Source organism: Malania oleifera, chromosome 2 (genome assembly GCF_029873635.1).
Source record: "Malania oleifera isolate guangnan ecotype guangnan chromosome 2, ASM2987363v1, whole genome shotgun sequence".
Classification (NCBI taxonomy): Eukaryota; Viridiplantae; Streptophyta; class Magnoliopsida; order Santalales; family Ximeniaceae; genus Malania; species Malania oleifera.
In genome coordinates, this window is record NC_080418.1 from 77,131,580 (window position 1) to 77,153,732 (window position 22,153).

At 37.2% G+C, this 22,153-nt stretch overlaps 1 protein-coding gene across 1 annotated transcript in view; it reads right to left on the minus strand.

The window, feature by feature from the left end:
* Positions 1 to 263: 263 nt before the first annotated feature.
* Positions 264 to 22,153, minus strand: part of LOC131149468 (secretory carrier-associated membrane protein 1-like) — a 31,180-nt gene continuing 9,290 nt past the window's right edge. The window contains exons 2-12 of the mRNA XM_058099921.1: positions 10,872 to 10,973; positions 10,703 to 10,765; positions 10,172 to 10,205; positions 9,951 to 10,073; positions 4,248 to 4,310; positions 4,070 to 4,163; positions 2,107 to 2,152; positions 1,950 to 2,017; positions 1,067 to 1,115; positions 758 to 823; positions 264 to 660 (exon numbers count right to left, since the gene is read on the minus strand). Of these exons, the coding sequence (XP_057955904.1) occupies positions 574 to 660; positions 758 to 823; positions 1,067 to 1,115; positions 1,950 to 2,017; positions 2,107 to 2,152; positions 4,070 to 4,163; positions 4,248 to 4,310; positions 9,951 to 10,073; positions 10,172 to 10,205; positions 10,703 to 10,765; positions 10,872 to 10,973 (795 nt within the window). The 3' untranslated portion in view covers positions 264 to 573. The remainder of the gene's footprint in view (positions 661 to 757; positions 824 to 1,066; positions 1,116 to 1,949; positions 2,018 to 2,106; positions 2,153 to 4,069; positions 4,164 to 4,247; positions 4,311 to 9,950; positions 10,074 to 10,171; positions 10,206 to 10,702; positions 10,766 to 10,871; positions 10,974 to 22,153) is intronic.

A 22,153-nucleotide genomic window follows, 5' to 3' on the forward strand; every position in this document is an offset into this window, starting at 1 on the left:
TGTTGCCCCCTAGGCCTGTGATGGTCATAAGTCAATGATGGATAGCAGCATTACTCGAAGAAAGGATTGCTTGACCAATAAATAATATGTTTTTCGAAGGTACCATACCTGCTCAGAGGAAGGGCAGTGGACCATTTGGAGCAATATTGCTAGGTAGAAACCTTAAAACAAGGTTTCATTTGGCCTTGCAGCAAACGGAAGGAGCCTCTCTCATGATCATGGAATCTGACTGGAGGTTTAACGGAGGTAAGTTTACAAGTCAATTGTCCCAACACTTTCTTAATGTACCATTCCATAGGCAGGAACAACAATTTAACAAATTGACTGTTAAAGAATCAAATAGGGCATGTATCAACTACCTCTCCGAATGCAAAAACTCTTCTAACAGGTTTGTTGACCGAAACATAAATTGTTTCTTTACTTTATTCATTTGATAATATATGTAAGCCCCACATTGACAGGCTTGACACTGCAAACTATGGAATGCAAGTGAGGTAAAGTCATAAAGAATCAATTCCTCCAGCGGATCCAGCCCCGTTCATCCATGAATAGCTGCATTTCAGAAATGTCATGTTATAGTGCTGCCATCATGGTTCCTCTTGCAGCCTGACGAGTCATTTCTGCAGTTTTGCCACTGCCTCGGAAGTACAAGTAAACTTGCTGCATATTGATACCAAGAACAAAGGAACTCAGAAGAATGAAAATAACATTAACAAGAAAAACTAGGGAATTAATGCCAATATCAAGATTATTGAACCTGAAGAACCCAGATACTGAGAAGGGATTCAATGCAAAACAGTCCAAATCCAATCAAGTAGAATATCTGCAGTTTGAGAAGAATTCTTTCTAGTCAAGCCTTCACAAAGGAATTTGTATAGATAAAATTGTAAATGGAAAATCCAGAGTTCCTCAACAATTAGTAGGAAATCAACAAAACCAACAGCAATAAGCTACACTACAAAATCTAAATTATTTCATCATTATTACTATGATTTTATACAGAAACATATAGTCGTACAATGATGCTATCCAGGACAGTGCATTGATGTAAAATTTTAAAACTTACTCCAACCAAAGCATTACTGCTCAAAAGTTCAATTGCAGCCAATATTCCCCTGTTCCACAAGTTCAAGACAAGAAGGTGTTATTGGAAACAAGAGACCAAATATATATGCATCATTTATGCATGATCCCATTCATTTTAAATAGGGCAATGTCTTACCCAACATTTACATAGAGTTGACAGCATTGAATTTCAATACAGAAACAAAAAAGCCATAGTGGTTGAAGAGCCTTTCTCAGTGCTGGGCACAAGGTAGGTCAATAATTGTGCACATTTTCAAGAAATATTTTCAAGCTAATGCATCCCCAAGTGTGTGTGTGTGTGTGTTTTTTTTATGTTCATTGGTCATTTGCACTTACTACTGAAAGTTGTCTCCTCATTTTATAAACGGTAATACATTGACCTTGAAGGGAGATGGACAAATAGGGAGGCAATTTGTGTGTTTCTTTAAAAGTAAGTTTATTAAAAAATAATTAACCAAGCTCCCAAGAAACAGAGTACATAGTGGGACAAAATTGAAGCTGTTCAATACAAAATTTGTAACATCTCCCACACAATGTTAATATGAGTCCCACAGTTCCCAGTACCAAGTAAGCTGTCCAACATGCTAAAATTTCTTGCCCCCTTAAAAATTGTGGAAAAAACTCAAAGAAAAAAATTTATTTTGTTATAACTATTATCACTCCATCAAAATTAAAGGAAAGCCTACAATGCTGGAAGATGAACCCAGTGAATTTTACAAGAAGTCAGTTTTGTGGAAAAAACTCCTCAAAGAAAAAAAAAATTACTTCGTTATAACTATTATCACGTCATCAAAATTAAAGGAAAAACTACAATGCTGGAAGATGAACCCAGTGGATTTTACAAGAAGTCAAATAAAACTCACGTCAGAGACTTCCCCTTGAATATAATGGGTGGAGCAACTGCAGCCAAGACACAGAAGCCAATGTGAAACTGCAAGAACAAATAAAGCTAACAAAAGTGAGGCACTCCCACATCTTCAGCAAAGCAGCTAGTCTACTTAAGAACATACAAGATCCTACCATGTAAAACAAGAAAAACCAACCAAACTTGAGGGCGCTATCAGTTCTGCGAAACAAATATGCAGAGAATTATATAACAGTGTTGTCAAGGAGGTACTAATCAGAGAATGATTAAAAATAACATTAAAACAAAAATAAATACAGTCAACAGTGGAAAAAAAGTCATAATTAGCAACTAGAAACAACTGTCGGTGCACTTTTCAGTTCATCTATTTTCAGTTTATGATAAATAAATTCGAGTATGAAGCACAACTAACTCAATTACAAAATCCCTAAAATGTAACCTGTACCTGCAAAAGAAAATCGAGCGTGTTACATGTGCAATGACATGTCAAGTACATCCACCTACAGATTTGAAGTAGGGATGTTAATAGACATCCAATTTATGTGTCTGTATCAAGATTTCTATCTAAATATTGAGCTATCTACAACTATATCAACAATATTCTCAATGTTATGGATGTGGGCAATATTGCAGATAGTGTGTTGAGAATTCCACTTGTGAGTTTGTCCCACATTGGAAAATTTGAGTAGATGATGGGTGCTTATATACATGGTTGGGCACAAGACCCATGTGTATCAAGCCCATCCATGGGCTCCTCCGGTGCTAATATAGTGGCACATCAGATATCTAATGATATGTCAGCGGTGATTTTATTAACAGCTTCATGCTAGTTTTCTCAAACTTTAGCTACTGCTTTTCATGTTTAGACTACCAATTGATCCGAAGGTTTTTTTTGGATCAAAACATGCCATGCTTGTATCATACAATTTAACTTCAGCATTGGTGGTGTTATTGTCTATGTTAGCTGCATATTTTTATTCACATCTTTTGCTTTCCTTGATAATAGAGGGCATAATTGGAAATTAACCAGCTATTTTGGCACCATACTAACCCCACCAAAGGCCCTATGCACTTGTATCTTACCATGCATCCTTCTTGCATCAACAATTTGTCCTCATTTTGTTCAAAAATTGAAACCTAATTTATAAATGTCAAACTAACATTTAGGTTTTCTTAAATATTTGTGTCAACTAAAGGTTGGGCTTCTACTACAATAATTCTCTCTCTAATTTGTCAAAAATGCAGACGCCAGTGATTAAATATTTTAGCTTCTATTTTTATTTTTTGAACCAATGCAAAGATCTTCTCCAGATAACTTGGAAGCAAATATTTAATTTCTTTTCTTTTATAGGTAAATATGCACATATCCTAACAACACAAACCAAAACAACGTCCATAAGAGGCAACCTTGGCATCCCATGTGGGGAATCAGGAGATGGTGTAACAGTCTACAAGCCCATTTTTTAACCAATATTGAATGGAGATAATACAAATGTTTCTACGCTTGTCACTGAATGTATTTACATAGTCAGAAAGAACCAAATTCATCTGAATAACATAAAGATAAATCACTCAGGATTCAGGAGGCTATATGAAGTATGTTGCAGATCCAACCTCCTTTTGAGCCAAAATCAAGGGGTTACAGCAAAGGCAGGAACAAGGAGACAACACTCAAGTTGGTTGCCAGGTGGGTTAGGGGTATTGCTGATTTGCCCCACCTTGCTCTGAGGATACTTATTATAATGATTTATTTTGTTATAATGATTCTAATATTTACTATAACACTGTACCTAGTGTACAGATGCCATATAGGCCTTTGTTTTCTCTTTTCAAATTTTAGTGAAGCTTGTTATAACTCATTACCATTGAGCTATTTCCAAGATCAAGGTTTTTGTAGTAGCAGCAGCAGCATAGTAAGCTTTTTTATTTCACCAATCTTTATCATGCGAGTGTGATTATTTCTCCATGGAACAGTAACAGGGACAGGGGCAGGGGTTGTGCATAATATATCTGCCTCATTGGCATCCCCACATATAGACTGGCGACATCCTATCACAGTTTTTGCTTAATAGTGGGCAGAATAATGGAGCCAAGCATAACACCATGATAGAACAGTACCTCATAGCACGATAAAGAGGACGATACCACAACACATGGGCACATGGAACCCCTGATATGAAATAGATAATAGCAAGGAACCAAATTGTTGGACCTAAAACAAAAGACAAGTCAAATCCAAGTTGCATTAGATGATTCAGGGTTCAGGGGGCTATAAGAAAATATACTGCAGACAAACCTTCCCCTTTGATCCATGCTGTGGTAACTGCTATTATATTCCATAGAAGACACAGTACCAAACCTGCATAATATCGCAAACTATCACCAAATGTCAAGATGGACTGTCTCAACAGGCTCATATTGAAACTTTTTAGTAGAGGAAAAAAAATGAAGGAACAAGACAATGCAAACCAGGATACACAACTCCATCAAAATGGAAAAAAAAGGCAAATGAGGCTAAAAGAAAAAAAAGCAGAGCATTAATACAAACACATACATATGATATGAGTGTGAGAGTGTGGGCCGTGTGGCAGGGGAGGGTGATCCCAATTTTTGGGGGTGTTTGCATACTAAATGTGCCATTTTTTACCCCAAACACATATTTAAATTTTATAAATTGATAGAATATATTTAAGTGAATTAATTATTATAAAATAGCAATTCACCTTTTTTCATACCAGTAATAATCAGTATACATAAAGGGGCACCATGGGGCTGCCAACCCTAATACGAAAAGCATGGGCTGAACCAAAAAATAAAATTAGAGAAAAAATTTCAGGCCATGAAAAAAGATCTGGATACAGAAGGAAGGGTGTTTTTCCTTTTTTGATAATAAAAGAAAGTATATTAGATAGAGAGAAAAGAAGGTACAACGTGTGGGGACAAGAAGTCCGCTAGAAAAACATGGAACAAAAAAAAAAAATCAAAGATCGCAGCTTGGAACTAGACAAAATTAACCAAGGAAACCCCTTTTCAAACCCTTTCCATCATAGTTTACCAAGCTCTTCAAATTCACTAGTTTCTTCTGACCCTTCAACTTACGATTTTTACCACCATGAAGCACACTTCCTATCCACCAATATCACTCAAATTTAAATCCATTTTTTCCAAAAGATCTTGAACTTCTAAGTCCTTGGGAATTTCTTCCACAGGAGTAGGAAAATATTCCATTTCTACACTGTAAGTTGAAGACCAAAGCATCATTTTCAAAAATAGACACTCCCTTCAAACCTTCCAACATGGGAGGATGAACATAAGATAAATACCCTACTTCGTTGCAAGAATTAGAAACATACTCACATTGTTTTCAAATCTCACCCAACAACAACCCCCACCACAGTCAAATTCACTAAAATCACTTTCTAAATCTGAAAAATCCCCTCATTTCTTTACCTCCTTTTCTTTTCTTTCCCCATTGCTACACCCAACCTCCTTTGTAAGAGTCTTCCACTATACTAGGTTCTCCTTTAGAATCGCTCCTTAAAATTTTGTCACTAGAATTTTCTCTCCCCTTCAACACCTTCCTCATCTCGGCACCCATTCGAGCAGCCTTTCGATGAGCATACGCTTTACTACCCTCAAATTTGTCAGAATTCAGACACAGGACATTATCAATCTCCCCCAAAATAGCTACTGGTTTTTTAATTATAGTACCCTACCTCTTGAACTCTCTTCAAGGCTAGTTACATCTTTTTTTTCAAACACCATGATCTAATTCTAACTCTGAACTATTAATATTCTGGACTCAATAGACCCCTAATGGCATGGGATCCTTGTGCATTGGGTGTTACATTTACACTTTGTACAGAATACTGGTGTCTCCAAAAGCTGCATTCTAATTTAGCCACTGCGCCGGCACATAAATCCCACTGAAAGCCCTGTTATTTCTTTCTCTCCAGATGCACAGAAACAGACAGTGAGGAGGCAAAACACTTTCTTTTTTTCTCCTGGACTGTCCTCAGAAAACCAGCGCTGAAGCAGAGATTTGATGTTGTCCAGAATCACCCCTTCTAGCGCAATCAAATAAAGACCCAAAACTCTTGTACCACTATACAATGAACAAGCAGGTCACCATGAGTGATCAATAGACTCACCACCACCACCCCACTCCCCCATGCTTTCAATAAAAAGTTATGAAAAGATTTAACTGGGAATGCACCATTCTTAACCCCCTTCCACATCTCCCCCCCCCCCCGTTTTTTCCATGTGATTGTCCTCTTTACTTGTCAGTCCAGTTTAGCCCTATACAATACTCACAGAAAATTCTCCAGATCCAATAGCTTTCAGTCATTGACTTCCTAGGAAATCAGATTTCCCATGGAGACTGACTGTTAAAGGTGACAGGATGAACCAACATACCTTCTCATCAGACAATTCAGATAGTGCTGGAAAACTCTTCTTCAAAGCAGTGTCACTGCACCATAAAAACCAACAAAAATCAGATTCTCTCACCATTCCCAAGTTCAAAGCCAATAAATTTGGTAATGTCTCCTTTAACGTTCATGATTCCCTTCCAAATCCTAAACCCATACAGTCCCCTAGCCTCCTCTGAGAACCAACTCCCGCAAAGCTGCCATATTAGGTTTCAACTAGCTTTTCCCACAGCACCTCATCTTGTTCAGCAAAACTCCACAATCATTTGGCAAGGAGGGGTCAGTTAAAATACTGCAAATTTGTAACACCTAAATCCCTAAATCTGACAGTTGAGGACTCAGTGTCTCAAATAAAACTTTCTACTAAGCCCTATCAGGACTACTTCCCGAATGAAATAGTAGTTCTAAGAAACTGCAATTTTAAAGAAGTGTGAAATATTAAGTGAATAAGAATGTGGAAGAATAGTTTGAGAATGGGAAGATCAAATGGTTTAAGCCACATAGAACCTAATTCTCCTCAACACATGGTAATTCAGGGTAAATTTGGAGTAAAGTTAGGGCAAATATTTTACTTGACTCCTTGGAAAATTGTGTCTAAGATTTATCATTCTTTTCCCTTGAATGTTCAGTGTGGAGTTGGTAATGGGGAGAGAACCCATTTGCAAAGATCATTGGATTGGGGAGGCTCCTTTGGCCCTTATGTATCCTCATTTTTTCACTTATCTACTTTATATGAGACCCTTATACATGCTTTTCTCCTCTTGCAAGTGGGGCGCATTCTTGGGATTTTCATTTTGTGAGGAAACTTAATGAGGGAGATTTGATTAATGAGCTTGATTGTTTGTATTTTCAATTGGGGAGGGATAAAAGAGTTTGGAGTTTAGATTATTCTGAGGAATATTCTTGCTAGTCTTTCTTTTCTCATTTGATTCATGATCCGAATGCTATTCATGTTGCCCTTTACTCTTTCATTAGGAAAGCTAAAGTTCCTTCAAAGATAAATGCCCTTATGTGGACTCTGATAATTGAGAAAATTATAGCTATTGACTTGATCTAGAAACAAAGACCTGGTGAGACCTTATTGCCTGATGTGTGTCCTTTGCTTTAAGAGTGGGGAGACTTGTTCACATTTGTTCTTACATCATCACCTCTATTGGACTCTTTGGAGTAATTAGTTTGGTATTTTAGGCGAGAATTGATTTCGTCCCTCTTCTTGGAGGCTTTTTGCACTATTATTTTTAGGAGGTTTAGGAAGGGGAATGAGAGAAAATTTTTGCCTAGTGGTGCTTGTTTATGGCTATCATTTGGAATATTTTGATGGAAAGATATGCACCCTTCCCAAACCTCCTAAAAATAGCAATGCAAAAAGCCTCCAAAAAAGAGGAAGGAACTCAATTCTCGCCTAAAATACCAAACAAATTACTCCAAAGAGTCCAATAGAGGAAAGTTTTGCCTGGTGGTGCTTGTTTATGGCTATTCTTTGGTGTATTTTGGTGGAAAGTGATGCAAAATTTTTTAAGGGTGTGGCTACTTTCCTTAAATTGCTTTGGAGTAGAGTGGTGTTTCATGCGTCATTGAGGTGTTTGGTGAATGGCTTCTTTCAGCATATATCTATGGCAGATTTATAATGAGATTGGATTGCTTAGCTCCATTAGAGCTGTATAGTAATTTGTTCCTTTTTTTTTTTAACCTCACAGCTTTCCCTGTGTATGGGAGGATATCTTTTTCTCCCTGTTTTTGTTTTCATCTTTTTATTGTACTACTTGAAGGGGAGCCCAGATACAATGGTAAATTTGTCACCACGTGACCTAGAGGTCATGGGTTTGAGGTGTGGAAACAGCCTCTTGCAAAAATGCAAGGTAGGCTGCATACTATAGACCCATCATGGTCCACCCATTCCCTAGACCCCGCATATGCGGGGAGCTTTGTGCACCAGGCTGCCCTTTTCCTTTTTTTCTGTACTACTTCTTTCTTTCTATAATACATTTCATGGTTTACAAAGCAAAAAAAAAAGAGGTAAGGATCATGTACATAGCATGTTAGTAATTACAGTTAATCTCTTCATTTGCTCCTTTTTCTTTTAATATTCAAACAGGTAGCTTTGTTTATTTCCCCATAATGAATAGCAAATAAAGTTCACTAAATTCCAAAAGATGCTGAAAGGGCTAACTAACATCATGAAGTGCTCACATTTCCTGAAAAAAAAAAAATCAACAACAAAGCACCATGTAAAATTTCATGACTACAATATAATTACTTGTTCTAATCAAGCAATTATTTGTGCAACTATTTGATACTTATTTTTCATTAGGGAAATTTCTAATTTATTTCTTACCAATTACTTAGTAGTTTCCGAACTTCTCAAAATTTGCAAAGAGTTTGGTTTAAATTGATAGATTTTAGAGATGCACCATATTCATCAGTTTGATTGTTGGAATCTGGAACAAATATACCATCACTATAGAAGTTTTTTTGTCATGATTACTCAAAGAAGTTTTTTCCTTTTAGAAGATTGTGGATAAAGTATTTCAATGGCTACTGCTTCCCACATTAAGAAAGCCTACAAAAAGCAATTAAATGAACTGTTAATGAAGACCTCTTCACAGATTTTAACATTAAATTGCTAGCAATAATCCTCCTTGATTATTAGAAATAAAAAAAAAAGCAATAATCCACCAACTACCTCAATGAGACCTCTAATTCAAATTTAATTAAAGCTGTGCACTCATGGGTACATGTTTAATTGCAATCAGTTTGACTATATACTATTTTTTACCCCCAAAAAAAAAAAATCCAAGTCCAAAAGTCATAATCCACATCTGCTTTTGATTAAAAAAAAAACCCACTCCATTAATTTTGGATAAAGTGCTTCAATGGCTAATGCTTCCCACATTAAGAAAGCTTACAAAAAGCAATAAAATGAACTGTTAATGAAGAGTTCTTCACAGATTTTAACGTTAAAATTGCTAGCAATAATCCACCAACTACCTCAATGAGACCTCTAATTCAAAGTTAATTAAAGTTGTGCACTCCTGGGCACATGTTTAATTGCAATCAGTTTGACTATATCCTACTCTTTACCCTAAAAAAATAAATAAAAATAAAAATAAAAATAAATCCTAGTCCAAAAGTCATAATCCACCCTTGCTATTGATAAAAAACCCACTCCATTAGTTACAAGCAATATCCACTTGTGAGCCACAGCAACCGCTATCCTAACACCAAAAACCTAAGATTTTAATTTTAAAAAATTCATGACATATATTCTTAGAATACTCCAACTAGTAAACTTTGAACCCTCTTGCACTCACACACAGGGGTCCCTTACTTCCACTGAAAACTGAGAAGCCCTTGATCCTGCTTGCTGATAAAAGAAGAAATCCAGAATATTAGGCTTACAGCATATCCAAAGAGAATTGGCATGCAATTTCCTGAATTTGTAATTTAATCACCTAAATAATATCCAACGAGAAGTGATATGCATACACAAAGTCTGCAAGTGAAAGCATTTCAGGCATTGAAATGCACATGAACTTGAATCCATAACACAAGACTTAAATTCAGCATACCCAACAATGTCATAAATGCAACATACTGCAACTTCTGTAGATGGATTGGTATTTCATTTGCTATGTCTTGATGAATAATGGGGAAAAAGGGTGGCCAATTTTTCTCCTCTATGACAATTCCAGCTGTCAAACAAAAGGAGAAACTTAGATTAGATTGCTCAGCAACACATATCAACATTGCCCAGCTGACATATTAAAAGTATTAAAAGCAGTAGATATACCACTGGCTATGGCATCTTCCCTCCGTTTTAGTTCCTGCAAACATTGAGAAATCTCATTACTTCAAAGAATTATTCGTTTATAAAAGCACAATAAATTGAAACACTAAAAGGACACACCAATCATGATATCCTCGAGTGGCATCAAAATTTGAAAAAATCAATAAAAAGTAAAAGTCATGTTGGATCTTCAAGATATCTGGGACAATGAGGTTTAGAAGAAACTAGAATAAAAACCAACATGTGCCCTTAGTATTAAATGAAATTATATGCAAACAAACCAATTTGTACAAATAAGTCCAGCTAAATTCTGAATTTTGTTTTACCTCTGCCATTAAGTCAAGTAGTCAACTGCCAGAATATTAACATGTAATTCTGCTGCTATTAGAGGGATGATTGACATGAATTGTACAATTAACAAGCAATTAACATTGATATCAAACACTAACAGAGTTGGATTTGATTCCTCATGTTTGTATTTTTAGAAGTAAACCATGTTCAGTAGCTGCCATATGAGACGGTAGAAACAAGTACCTGTTCCCTCTTTTTCAATTCAGCTTCTTTGGCCTGTAGCTCCTTCTCCTTCGCTCTTAAATCCTATATTTAAGCAGAGGATAATTTAATTATTAAAATAAATAAAAAGCTTCGACATGATACAGACGAAATGCAGAGTGTAATTCAACATCTTGAAAATTCTGATTACCTTTGCCGCACCAAGGGGAATATCAACTGTTGCACCACGATCATAGGGTTCAGGAGGAAGAGGCGAAAGCTTTGAGGTTGCAGCAGGAACACTACCAGGATTCTGGGAACCTCAGGAAGATTTTAATAATAATAAGATAAAGCTACAAACAAGATTAACCTGGGCTTTGGCCCACTGGCTTGTCTCCTGGCCCCCATATGGGAGCCTGAGGTTCAAATCCTCTTTAAGGAAAATAAGAGTTTGGGGCTTAAAGTACCCCTTTGGGGACATTTGGATAGCTGCGTATGTCAAAAAATGAAATTACAAGCAAGATTATAACATTAGCATTTTTGTAGATTTATCACAATAGACACTCATAGCTTGGACGAACAGCATTTCGCTGAGAAATTTTTAATAAGTGAGGAAGCCAAACAAACACGAGACTAAATATGCATTTGTTTTATAAACGGAGGGATTTCAAGGAATGAAATATAATTGGCCATGTCATTTGTGTTTTAAGTCTTTGGGTCTGGGTCCCATATGCAATAAACTATTATTAGTAGCAGCGGTGGATGTAGGGGGGCGCTGGCAGGGGCTGCCACGCCCAAGCTGTTAAAAGTTTTTTGTTTACCTTGGTTGTGATACCATACCACTGTCCTCCCACACCACCCCCCCCCCCCCCCCCCCCCCCAAGTTTGCCCCTCTCCTGATTTGTTTTTTTCTAATTTAAAAGGAAGGATCCCTCTTCTTCTTCTTCTTCTTCTTCTTCTTCTTTAATTTAAAAAACAAAGGTTACATGAAATTTTGTTGCAAAAAATTAAAACCCTTCCCTTTCTTTTAGTTCTTGTCTTCAACCTGAGAGGAGAAAGCCCTACCCTCTGGTCTTGTCTCCTTAACCTCACGCCGCACCTCATTCAAGTTTCAAGCTTAGAATTTATTTGAAGCTTGATAAAATTTTCTACGCAAATATATTCTCATGTTAAATATTTTGAAATTGTATTTAGGAGCGACGAGTTTCTAAATTTGTGAATTTAGATAAAAATTAATATAAGTTTATGTAGCATTTTTTTTTTTCTAATTATACACATCAATATTATTAAGAGGTCCAAACTCTCAATATCTACTTTCTGAACCATCCCTTATGCTAATATTTTGAAGGTGTTTGGGAATGAATTTCAAGACTTGAATTTAAATTTATGAAATTAGACAAAAATAAATCTAGATTTGTGTAGCATTTTTTTTTTTTTTTTTTGCAAATTTAAATTTTATGCTATGAAGAGACGGCAAGCACAATTATAGGATTATTATCCAAGTTGGATTATTAGTTTGAAATTGATCTTTTAACAATATATAATTTATGTATACACTATGCTCACAGTATGGAATCTTTGACTCTTTTATAAATATTGGTTGAATATATTTACTCATGCTTTTAATTAATGAAATCTTTCTCTCTGTTATTCATTAATGTTGATATAGTGCGTAATTTAGCTAAAGAAAATCAATCAATTTTTTATATATACCTTGGCCCCCCAATCGTAACTCTTGGATCCGCCACTGATTAGTAGATTATTGAAAGATTCCACTTTCACCTCAAATTTCAAAGCTAGGAGTTGTACCATATTGATAACAAGGAAGTTTAATGTGAAACAGAAACAACACAGCACTACAACATGTTCCATGCCCATTGGTACCCACTGCTTGAAGCACACATGCTCATGAGATCCATGATCACAAACTTAAACAAAAAAAAAAAAAAGAGGGCATCCCAGGCCATAAGGCTCCCTACTTTGCGAGGGTAAGGGGAGGGTCATTACAGTGTACACAGTCTTAACCCTACTTTTATGCAGAGAGGTTGTTTCCTTGGGCTCGAACCTAGGACCAACCAGTCACAAAGGAGCAACCTTACTATTATCCAAGACCCGCCCTCCATGACCACAAACTAGCTATCCATAAATTGAAGCAGCATCAACAACAAGAGGTGGCCGCTTGACACCACTTTGATGACCTCCACTAAATCAGGAAGCAGTGGCGATGGAAAAAAAAAAAATCTTGTCACCAGATGTAGCTTAGGATTGTCTGAGCTACTTCTTGGGCCACCTTATATTTTGGGCACTTAAGCAGCGTCTCCAAACAAGAGGATGCAACTTGCCACTACTTTGACAACCACCAGTACATCAGGAGGCAGTGATGACGTAAAAAAACTTCGCTACCATCATTTCCTGATGTACCTTAGAATTTTCAATTTATCGGTTAAATGATCCACTCCTATGTTGAGCACTGACATCTTTAGAAGTATTATATAAAACATGTATGTGTGTATGTATGTATGTATATATATAGATAATAAAAAAGTAGTAACAGAGAACGAACAAAGTACAATAAGAGGAGAACAAGATGTCCACCAAAAAGCAAATGGGGAAAAATCAAGAAATTTACAGTAATGCTGCCCTCCAATCCTTAACAAGATTGGGCAGTGAAAAACCCCAAAGGAAAGTGCCCAGAAGGCCAATAATACTGCTCTATTCAACAACCAACTAGGAGAGGCACAACCCTTGAAAGCTCTCACATTTCTCTCAATCAAAAAACATCAACAAAATAGCAAAAAATGCACCCCATCATAAGGTTGCTCCCCTCATACTCTTTCCAAAACCCCAATATCTCACCAGAAAAAAAGTCACCCACCGGCCAAGATGGCACCCATTCTTCACCAAAACACGAAAAGAGAGCACTCCAAAGATGGGTTGCCACCTTGCAATGAAGGAAGAGGTATGCATTCATTTCATTGGAGTCCCAGCACAGCAAGCACATATCAAGGCTGATAGCTGGTAAAGCTTGACAACATTGTTGGACCACAACCTAAAAGCTTAAGCTTTTAGGCGAAGTGGTAATCTAACATGGTATTAGAGCTATGGTTGCCAGGACATCTTGCGTTCTAGTCTTGTTGCCTGCATTCATTGTTCGGTGGTTAAAACTTACCTTATTCCTTGCAATGGGTGTTATTTACTGTTTGTTTATATCTACACGTACAATTGGGCTGCACATGCCGGGGAGTGTTAAAGCTATGTTGTTGGACCACAACCTAACAGCTAGCTTTTAGTTAAAGCAGTAATCTAGCAATAGCCTTGTAGGGCCTTCTAATCTATAACAAATCATGCACGTTAATCCTGTTAAGAGTCACAATCCAAATGAAAGCCCAAATCATGAAAGGGGAACCTTCACCTTCCAAATGATGTGGCACCAAGAGAAGAAATTAGGGGACGAAGATTTAAGTAGGGGACTTGAAGACTCGCCCTCCCAAACCCCCTCATTGCCATAAAAAAAATAAAAAAATAAAAAAATAAAAAAATAAAAAATAATAAAAATAAAAAACGAAACTCACAAGAAAGAGAGCCTCCCTCAAAAGAAAAGTGTTCATAAGTGCATTGTGAAGGGTAGAAAGCTCAAACAAGTAAGGCTTCTTCAGCTCCAATGAACTCTCACCCACCAAGGCATCGTCCCAGAACCAAACCACCATTACCCACTTTGAATCAAGTGAGGGGAAAGAAATGGCAAGCAAATTTGGGCGCAAACTTCAAGGAGCTTGCATAAGAAACAATACCACTTTCTAAAAAATCCCATCCATTCCACTGAACCACATACTTACTTTATTCCTTTGTGCAATAAGGAATTAACCTCTTAGGAGAACCTCCCCAAACATTTACTAGTTAGGGAGATGTTTTTAGAGACCACATTACCAAGCCCCAAGCCCCTTCAGATTTAGGTCTACTACTGACCTCCTAGCTATCAAGGTGATCTGCTTTATTCTTCCAAAAACCCAACTAGAGAAAGTCACATCATCTCCTCTTAAGTCCTGGCAACACTCCTAGGCACTCTTAAAAGAGAGGGGAAGTAAATGGGGAGGTTAGAGAGGGCAACATTAATAATGGTGGTAAAATTTTCTAAAGATCAGTACGTCTTTTTGCATCCCTCCATCCTCCTACCAACACAATCACAAGATCCTACAAAGCTAGGGATTTAGGGTTGCATCCAAGAGGGAGACCAAAATAGGAGAGCAACCATTCCAAGGAAGAGCGACTGGCTAAGGCCTTCGACCCTTCTAAATCCTTGCCAAACACATTAAGCCACAACACCACTACTATCCTTTTAGGGAGGATGACTTATGAATAATAAGGTTAGAAGTATTTAACAAATCACTTCTCCATAAATAGCTTTTGAGTTTCTCACTTCAATAGAATAGATTTTAGAGGAGAATTTTGGCTGCAGTATGCCTGAATGTGGGTAGATTTTTCCTCTCTCAAAGTAGGATTCATATGGGAATCCACAAGGCTATGTAAGGAGCCCAAGAAGAGATGGGCCACTTTCCAGCCCTGGATTTGTGGTCGGAGTTGACCGTAGGATGCAATTATGAGTGGCATAAAGACAGAAATATTGAAGGAGTTGTTCCCTCTCTTATTTTGCATTAATGCTAATAAATAGGCTAGTATGGGACTTTGTTAGAGGAGATGACTGTCAAGTATTTTAAGATTTGTTTAGTGCAAGGCAGTCAATGATAGGGAGTGAGAGTTAGTGAACATTTTGGAGCTACATCAATCAATCCATAATATTGGGCTTGGGAACGGTACTTAGTTTTAGAAGCAGGCTTCTATAAAAGGATAGACATGTACTTGGACCTAACATTATCTACTCCTCTATATGCATGTTCCTAAAACCTTTTGGACTTCTAGTCCGTTTTTTGCTTAAAAAGATGCCCTCTAGTTTTCTAGGAGGACAAATTCCTTTCTCCATCATGTACTTAAAAAACATACATGTTCTTTATAGTGCCTTGCATCTTTGGATGCACGTGTTTTGTTCACATTCAACATGCTTGTCAGTACAAGTTCTCTCCACGTGCTACTAAATGCATCTTTGTCAGTGTGACTTGGTTTTGCCCATTGCTCACTAAAAGGCACTCAGAAATGTATATTCATTAGTTTCTAATCCTTTATGTTTCAATCCTTCACCTTCCTAGTGTTATGCATTCTTTTCCCTTGTCTATTTCCTTTGTTTCTATCCCTTCCTCACATGTTGAAGCACTTGCAAACCCAAGTGGAAGCATGCAATGGTTGTAGAAATAGATGCCTTGACCACTTGAGGACATGGGACTTGGAGGATCTTCCTCCTATTAAGGAGTTGTTTTGGTGTTGTTGCTCCCTACATTTGGCTTTATCTAATCCCATGTTGATCATTTAGTCTTTGTCTACAAAAAGGAGACAAGTATGGTACTTCTAGCAATTTATGCCGATGATATCATCATTTTTGGCACGGAGCAAAACAGGATTGTTGATGTTAAGTGGTGGCTTCAAGTTAAATTTCAAATCAAGGACTTTGGTACTCTAAATTACTTTGTTGGTATTGAGATTGTAGGTGTAGGAAAGGGTTGAATCTACTTGGCGAAAATCTACCTTGGACTTGCTAAGTGAGACTAGTTTGTTGGGAGCTAAACCAGTTAATACTTTTCTAGATCCTAAAATGACGTTGGCTGGGGATGTCGGACCAGACTTTGAAGACAAACATTGATATAGGTAGTTGGTTGGCAAGTCGATCTACTTGATTGACATTAGATTTAGTATATCTATTGCAATGGGGGTGGTGAGTCAATTTATGGAAACCACAATGAGATGTTGCTTGTAGAGTTTTGTGGTTTCTCAAAGGCTCTCTTGGAAAAGGTTTGATATATAAATGTAATAAAATTTGTGAGATTGAAGATGGTGTTGAATTGTGATTGTAGGGCCATGCTCTCTCCCCAACGTTGCCCTCCTATGCAACAACGAGCATGGCAAACACCTCCAAACGTCTCTCTATCAAATTTTTTAGCCTAAAACCAATCTAGGAATCAGTGTGTGGATGTAATTATGTGCATCAAATAAAATAATAATTTTTAGTTAGGTTTGATGGGCCATGTGTTCTACCCAACATTGCCCTCCTTCACGACAGCGAGCATGGTGAACACCTCAGAACATCTTTCTCCCAAAAATTTCGGCCCGAAACCAATCTTCTCTGCTAACCTAGACTTGAAACCAAATCGAAGACCCAACACCTCCTTAGTATTCGAAGCCTATATCCATCAATTAGACCTAATAGACCCTTGCGACACCATTCCACTCCACCAGTGACAAAGAGTGATCAATCGATTCTTTCAACCTAGTCGACTGATCATTTATTGAAGTTGACTCTTCCTCGACAATCATCCTTCTCCAAGTTCTCGTGTTCGACCATCGAGAGAGTCATTTTCCCAAAAATTGATCCCAAAAGCTTCTACTACAGCTTTCATATGCCAAAATATAATCAAAACATCCCAGCAATCTTTCAAACACCCCTTTGGAAAATTATTCTTGACTTTCATAGTTGATTGGTGTATCCTCTTTTGGTCTTTAAATAACTCTTATCCATGATTCTGATTTTTAGGAGTGGTGGGCAATTATGGTTATTTGATTATTTCGACTCTGGTTCATTGGTGTTTAGAGGCAAATGATGATCTCAGGAGCTTTTGTGATTCTGACTTTGGATTATTAGTTGATCAGCTGAGAAGTGAGATAGAGATGAGAGGAGAAGACAATTGGGAAGAACTTGTTGGGAATTTGTGCTTTAATGAAAGAATGGAAGAGATATTACAAAGTAAGAAACAACTACTTACACAGAAACAACTACTTACACCTCAACTTACACAAGAAGAGAGCCTTTTATTGTCCTCTTCGAGAAAGGGTTAGATGGTTCTGGTAAGCACAAGTCGTATTAGAGTAAAACTCGATTGATAAGGGACCTTTGTACCTTGCTCTTGAGCCTATTCTTAAAAAAGTGGTCATTGGTGTTAGTCCTCTAGGTGTCGAGATGGACAATGATAAGAAGATGGTGGATCCAGTGGGTGATCTTAATTCTTTGGAATCTGAAAAAGGCATTCTTTATATTCTTGTTCAGCCCTTTTTTTTCCTATGAATCTTTGTGCCACTATAAGGGAACTAATAGGGGGGAGTTACTTTGGTGTTGGCCAATGGGCTAGTGAAAGGGACCACAAAGATCCAAAGAAGCTCTTGTATGATATAAGGTTAAAGTTAGTAAGTCCTCTACGCATTGAGGTCAAGTTAGGGTTGAGTCCAAAAATTGGAGAGGGCAAACAAAAAAGGAGGGTGGAAAAAGAATTAAAAAATCTAGTTTCTTGCATCAATTATGGGGCAAGGAAAGGGGCAAGGAAAGGGAGTACACGTGTTAGATTATGAAGATTATTAGTTGGAATGTTTGGGGTTTAGGGGATGCTAGAAAGAGATGTTTGATTAGGGAGGTTTTCTAAGGAACTCACCTATTATTGTAGGGGGAGGTCATTAGAGGAATTTGGGAAGGGTAGTGTAAGAATTAGGTCTTTGTACCCTCTCAAGGTGCGAAAGGTGGCATTCTAGTTTTATGAGATACTCGATCTACTACTATTGGATAGTTTAGTTGGTTTTTAATCTCTTTCAATCCTTCTTGAAATTAGAGAGAGGGGTCAATGGTGGATTTCCTCTATGTACGGTCCTTCTAAGCTTGCTTCTATGGGTTCTTTTTGGGATAAACTTTATTTTGTTTCTAGTTTTTGCTCGCCGAGGTGGATTGTGGGTGGTGATTTTAATGCAATCAAGTTCCCTCAATAGAAAAAGGGGGTGGTAGGGTTAATGCAACTATGCAAAAGTTTGATTTGGTTATTAGGTAGTGTGGCTTGAGGGATATTTCCTCTGGCAACGCCAATTTTACGTGGTCAGTGAGTGGGGCTAGAGGGGTGGCTAATAAAATTGATGGGTTCCTGTTTTCTAATGATTGGGAGGAGGGGTTTCCAAATATAACTCAAGTAGTATTAACTAGACCCACCTGATCTTTTTCCTATACTATCAGAATCTAGGAAAGTGCCTTGGGGCCCCAACCCTTTCAAGTTCGAGAATATGTGGTTAGACCATAGCTCTTTTCAATCCTTGGTTAGGGATTTGTGGAGTGAGGGCGTGGAAAGGGGTTGGGATGAAAAAGTTGAAGAGGATGAGAGAAAAAATGGAAGTATGGAATAGGGAGGTGTTTGGAGATATTAGGGTTAAAAAGTCTTCTATTCTAGGAGATTTGGAAGAGTTAGAAAGGAAGAAGAAGCAACCCTTTTGAAGGAGGAAAAGGTGAAACGATTTCTCAGAAAAATGAATTGGAGGAGTTGATCTATAAGGAAATGAGAAGTTGGAGGCGAAATATGAAGTTAAAATGGGTTAGAGATGGACCATTGTAATTCTAGATTTTTCTATAAGATGGCAAATGGAAAAATGAGAAAGAATTTGATAAAGGAGATGGAGGTGGATAAGAGGGTTATTATCACAGACTAATAGATGTGATTCGGAGATGTAGAGACCTGAAGAATTATAGTAATTAAATAAATAAGAAAGGAGAGAAAAGGAAAATTCCAAAGGGGGACTCAGCAGGGTCTCATTGACGAGCATAGAGTGTTCGTCGACGAGCAGCCTAGTTGGGCTCGTCGACGTGGATACATGTCTCGTCGACGAGAACTTACCGAGAGAGCTGATTTCAAGGTCTAAAGTTCGTCGACAAAGGTATGTGCTTGCCGACAAACCATCTTCTTGGACTCGTCGACGAAGTGACATGGCTCGTCGATGAGGACACGTGGATAGCACTCTATATAAGGCCAAAAATCACATTTCTGCGAGAGATTTGCATGTTAGCCTCTCTCTCTCTCTCTAGATTTCCGATTTCGTTCTTCCCTGATTCAACGATCAGAAGCCGCCACGCTACTCCTGGGAAGATTCTCTATAAGTTTGCTGAAGTAAATTGTTGATTAGGCCAACTTGGGCACCATCCCAAAATTTGGTTAAGTTGGTTATTTTTAAGCTTTATAAGGTATTTGGTATTTCTACACTGAGGAAAATGTATTAGGTGAGATAATATTGGAGTTTTGTGGGGGAAATGTGAATTTCAAGGTGTTGACCTGGGAACACACACAGTAGCAAGTTTGGTTAATTTTGTGGGCTTCTCAGTAAGTCAGGTAAGGGAATAAATTAAGTCAGCATTTTCATGAAATTATTTATTATTATACAACATTTATTTTCATAAATTACATATGATATAATACAGTGTTTGGGAATACTGCTGTTGAACAGGAAAATGGATTTTATTCATTTTAGTAGAAAACATGGTTTCAGTTCAAGTTTTATATTTAGAATAATATTCACATTTGTGTGGCATGAGTATGATTTTCTATGAAAGTTATGTTATACCAAAATGTTATGATTTCTCAGAATAAGCATGTTATAATAGTTTTCAGAAAAAAAATCAAACAATACAGGAATTATGATTTTTAAATAATACGTTAACAGTGCAGAAATATTAAGATTCAGTATGTTATGTTTTATACCGGCACAGATAACGTGATTTATACGATATGATATGCCGGCACAGATGCCGTGATTTATATGTTATGATATGTCAGCATAGATGCCGTGATTTATGTTGGCATGAATGCCGTAAATATGTATGTTATGTCAGAATTCATAAAAATATGATCATGTCAGATATTTCTATGAAATATGAAACAGTTATGTACCAGTATTATGAAATGTATTATATGTTATCAGAACCTGGATGGCTTAGTTTAGTTTCAGGAAGCACGGTACCGTAGCTATATGTTAAAGTTTATGTTTATGTTAGTTCTACCACACATCTTAGATAGAATATGGGAGATGGTAGTCGATGTGGCTTCATGGTAGTGCAGGTGTCCCACTGGCAATCTGGACCAGGTGGGGCAAGCCCATCGTACTTACAAACTTATGTTGACTTAGCGTGGTCGGTCAGCCATTACTCGGTCCCACCTTCAGGCCGCACAACCCTATCATGTGGGGGGTAAGACATGATATTAGCTAACTATCCATCCTAGGTATTATTTCAGTATTGTACAGTTATATAAGATGATTTACATGTTCAGAAATTTAGTATGATATATTATGTTATGTCAAATCATGTTTTATTCATAAACTATACAAGCAGTTTTACATGTTATACAATTAAGTACAGTTCATGTTTATGTCTCATTAATGCTCATGTTGCCACCCACTGATGTTAGTTTATCTCCCTTACTAAGAGGTGTCTCACCCCAGCATTACAAACATTTCAGGAAATCCAGGTAGAAGGGCGGATAGAGCCCCACAACAGTAGAAGTTGATCGAGCCACCCTGTCAGAAGGGTAAGTAGTTGAGCTAGGGTCAGATGGGTTTTTGGATTGAGACCCTAGGATACTTTTTGGTCTTTTTGTGGATGATTGTATATATGGTAAACTCAGTAGAACTCTGGTATTGTAATTGGTGTTGTATGGCATGTATGTAATTTATGTTTTCTGCTGCTTAAATATCAGAGATGTATGACAGGAATATCCTCGGTACCCACAACTCCGGATTGATCATGATTAGTTCAGTTTTAGCAGGTTATCAAGATTATTATTAATGTTGTTATGTAGTAAATATATATATATATATGGTAAAATAGGCAGGTCGTTACAAGAGATCACTGATTTTTATTATAATTTGTATTCTGATAAGGATAAGAGTAGACCGATGGTGGAAGGATTAGAGTGGAATCCTTTGCCTAGATAAAATAGCCTAGTTAGAGAGAGAGGAAGTTACAGCTATAGTTTTTGGGGCGGAGAGTGATAAAGCTTCTAGGCTGGATGGTTTTAATTTAGCTTTTTATCAAGATTGTTGGACAATAATGAGGAATGACCTTATGAAGGTTTTTAATGAATTTTATTGGAATGGAGTTCTTAGTAAATTAATAATTCTAATTTTATCACTTTGGTGCCAAAGAAAAATAGGTCCATCAAGATTTATAATTACAAACCAATTAACTTAGTTTCTAGTGTTTATAAAATAATCACTAAAGTGCTAGCTAAGTGTAGTGCTTGATAGGACTATTTCTAAGGCCCAAAGTGCATTTGTGTACTTGAGTTTGGCCTTCATCCGTGTGCAGCAGATCACTCTATTTTTTATCGTCATACTCCATCGGGTCGTATTTTTCTTATTGTATATGTGGATGACGTTGTGATCACTGGTGATGATGATCGTGGCATCCAGGACCTAACAACTCCATCATATCCCCAAACCAGTCATCCTTCATGATCCTATTTACAAAAACATGCCAAATGGAGATATCCATAATCCTTTCCAAAAACCCATGAATCCACAAAGCTTTTCCTACAGAGTAAGTTTCAGACCAAAGACTTGGGACCATTAAAGTACTTCTTGGGTATAGAAGTA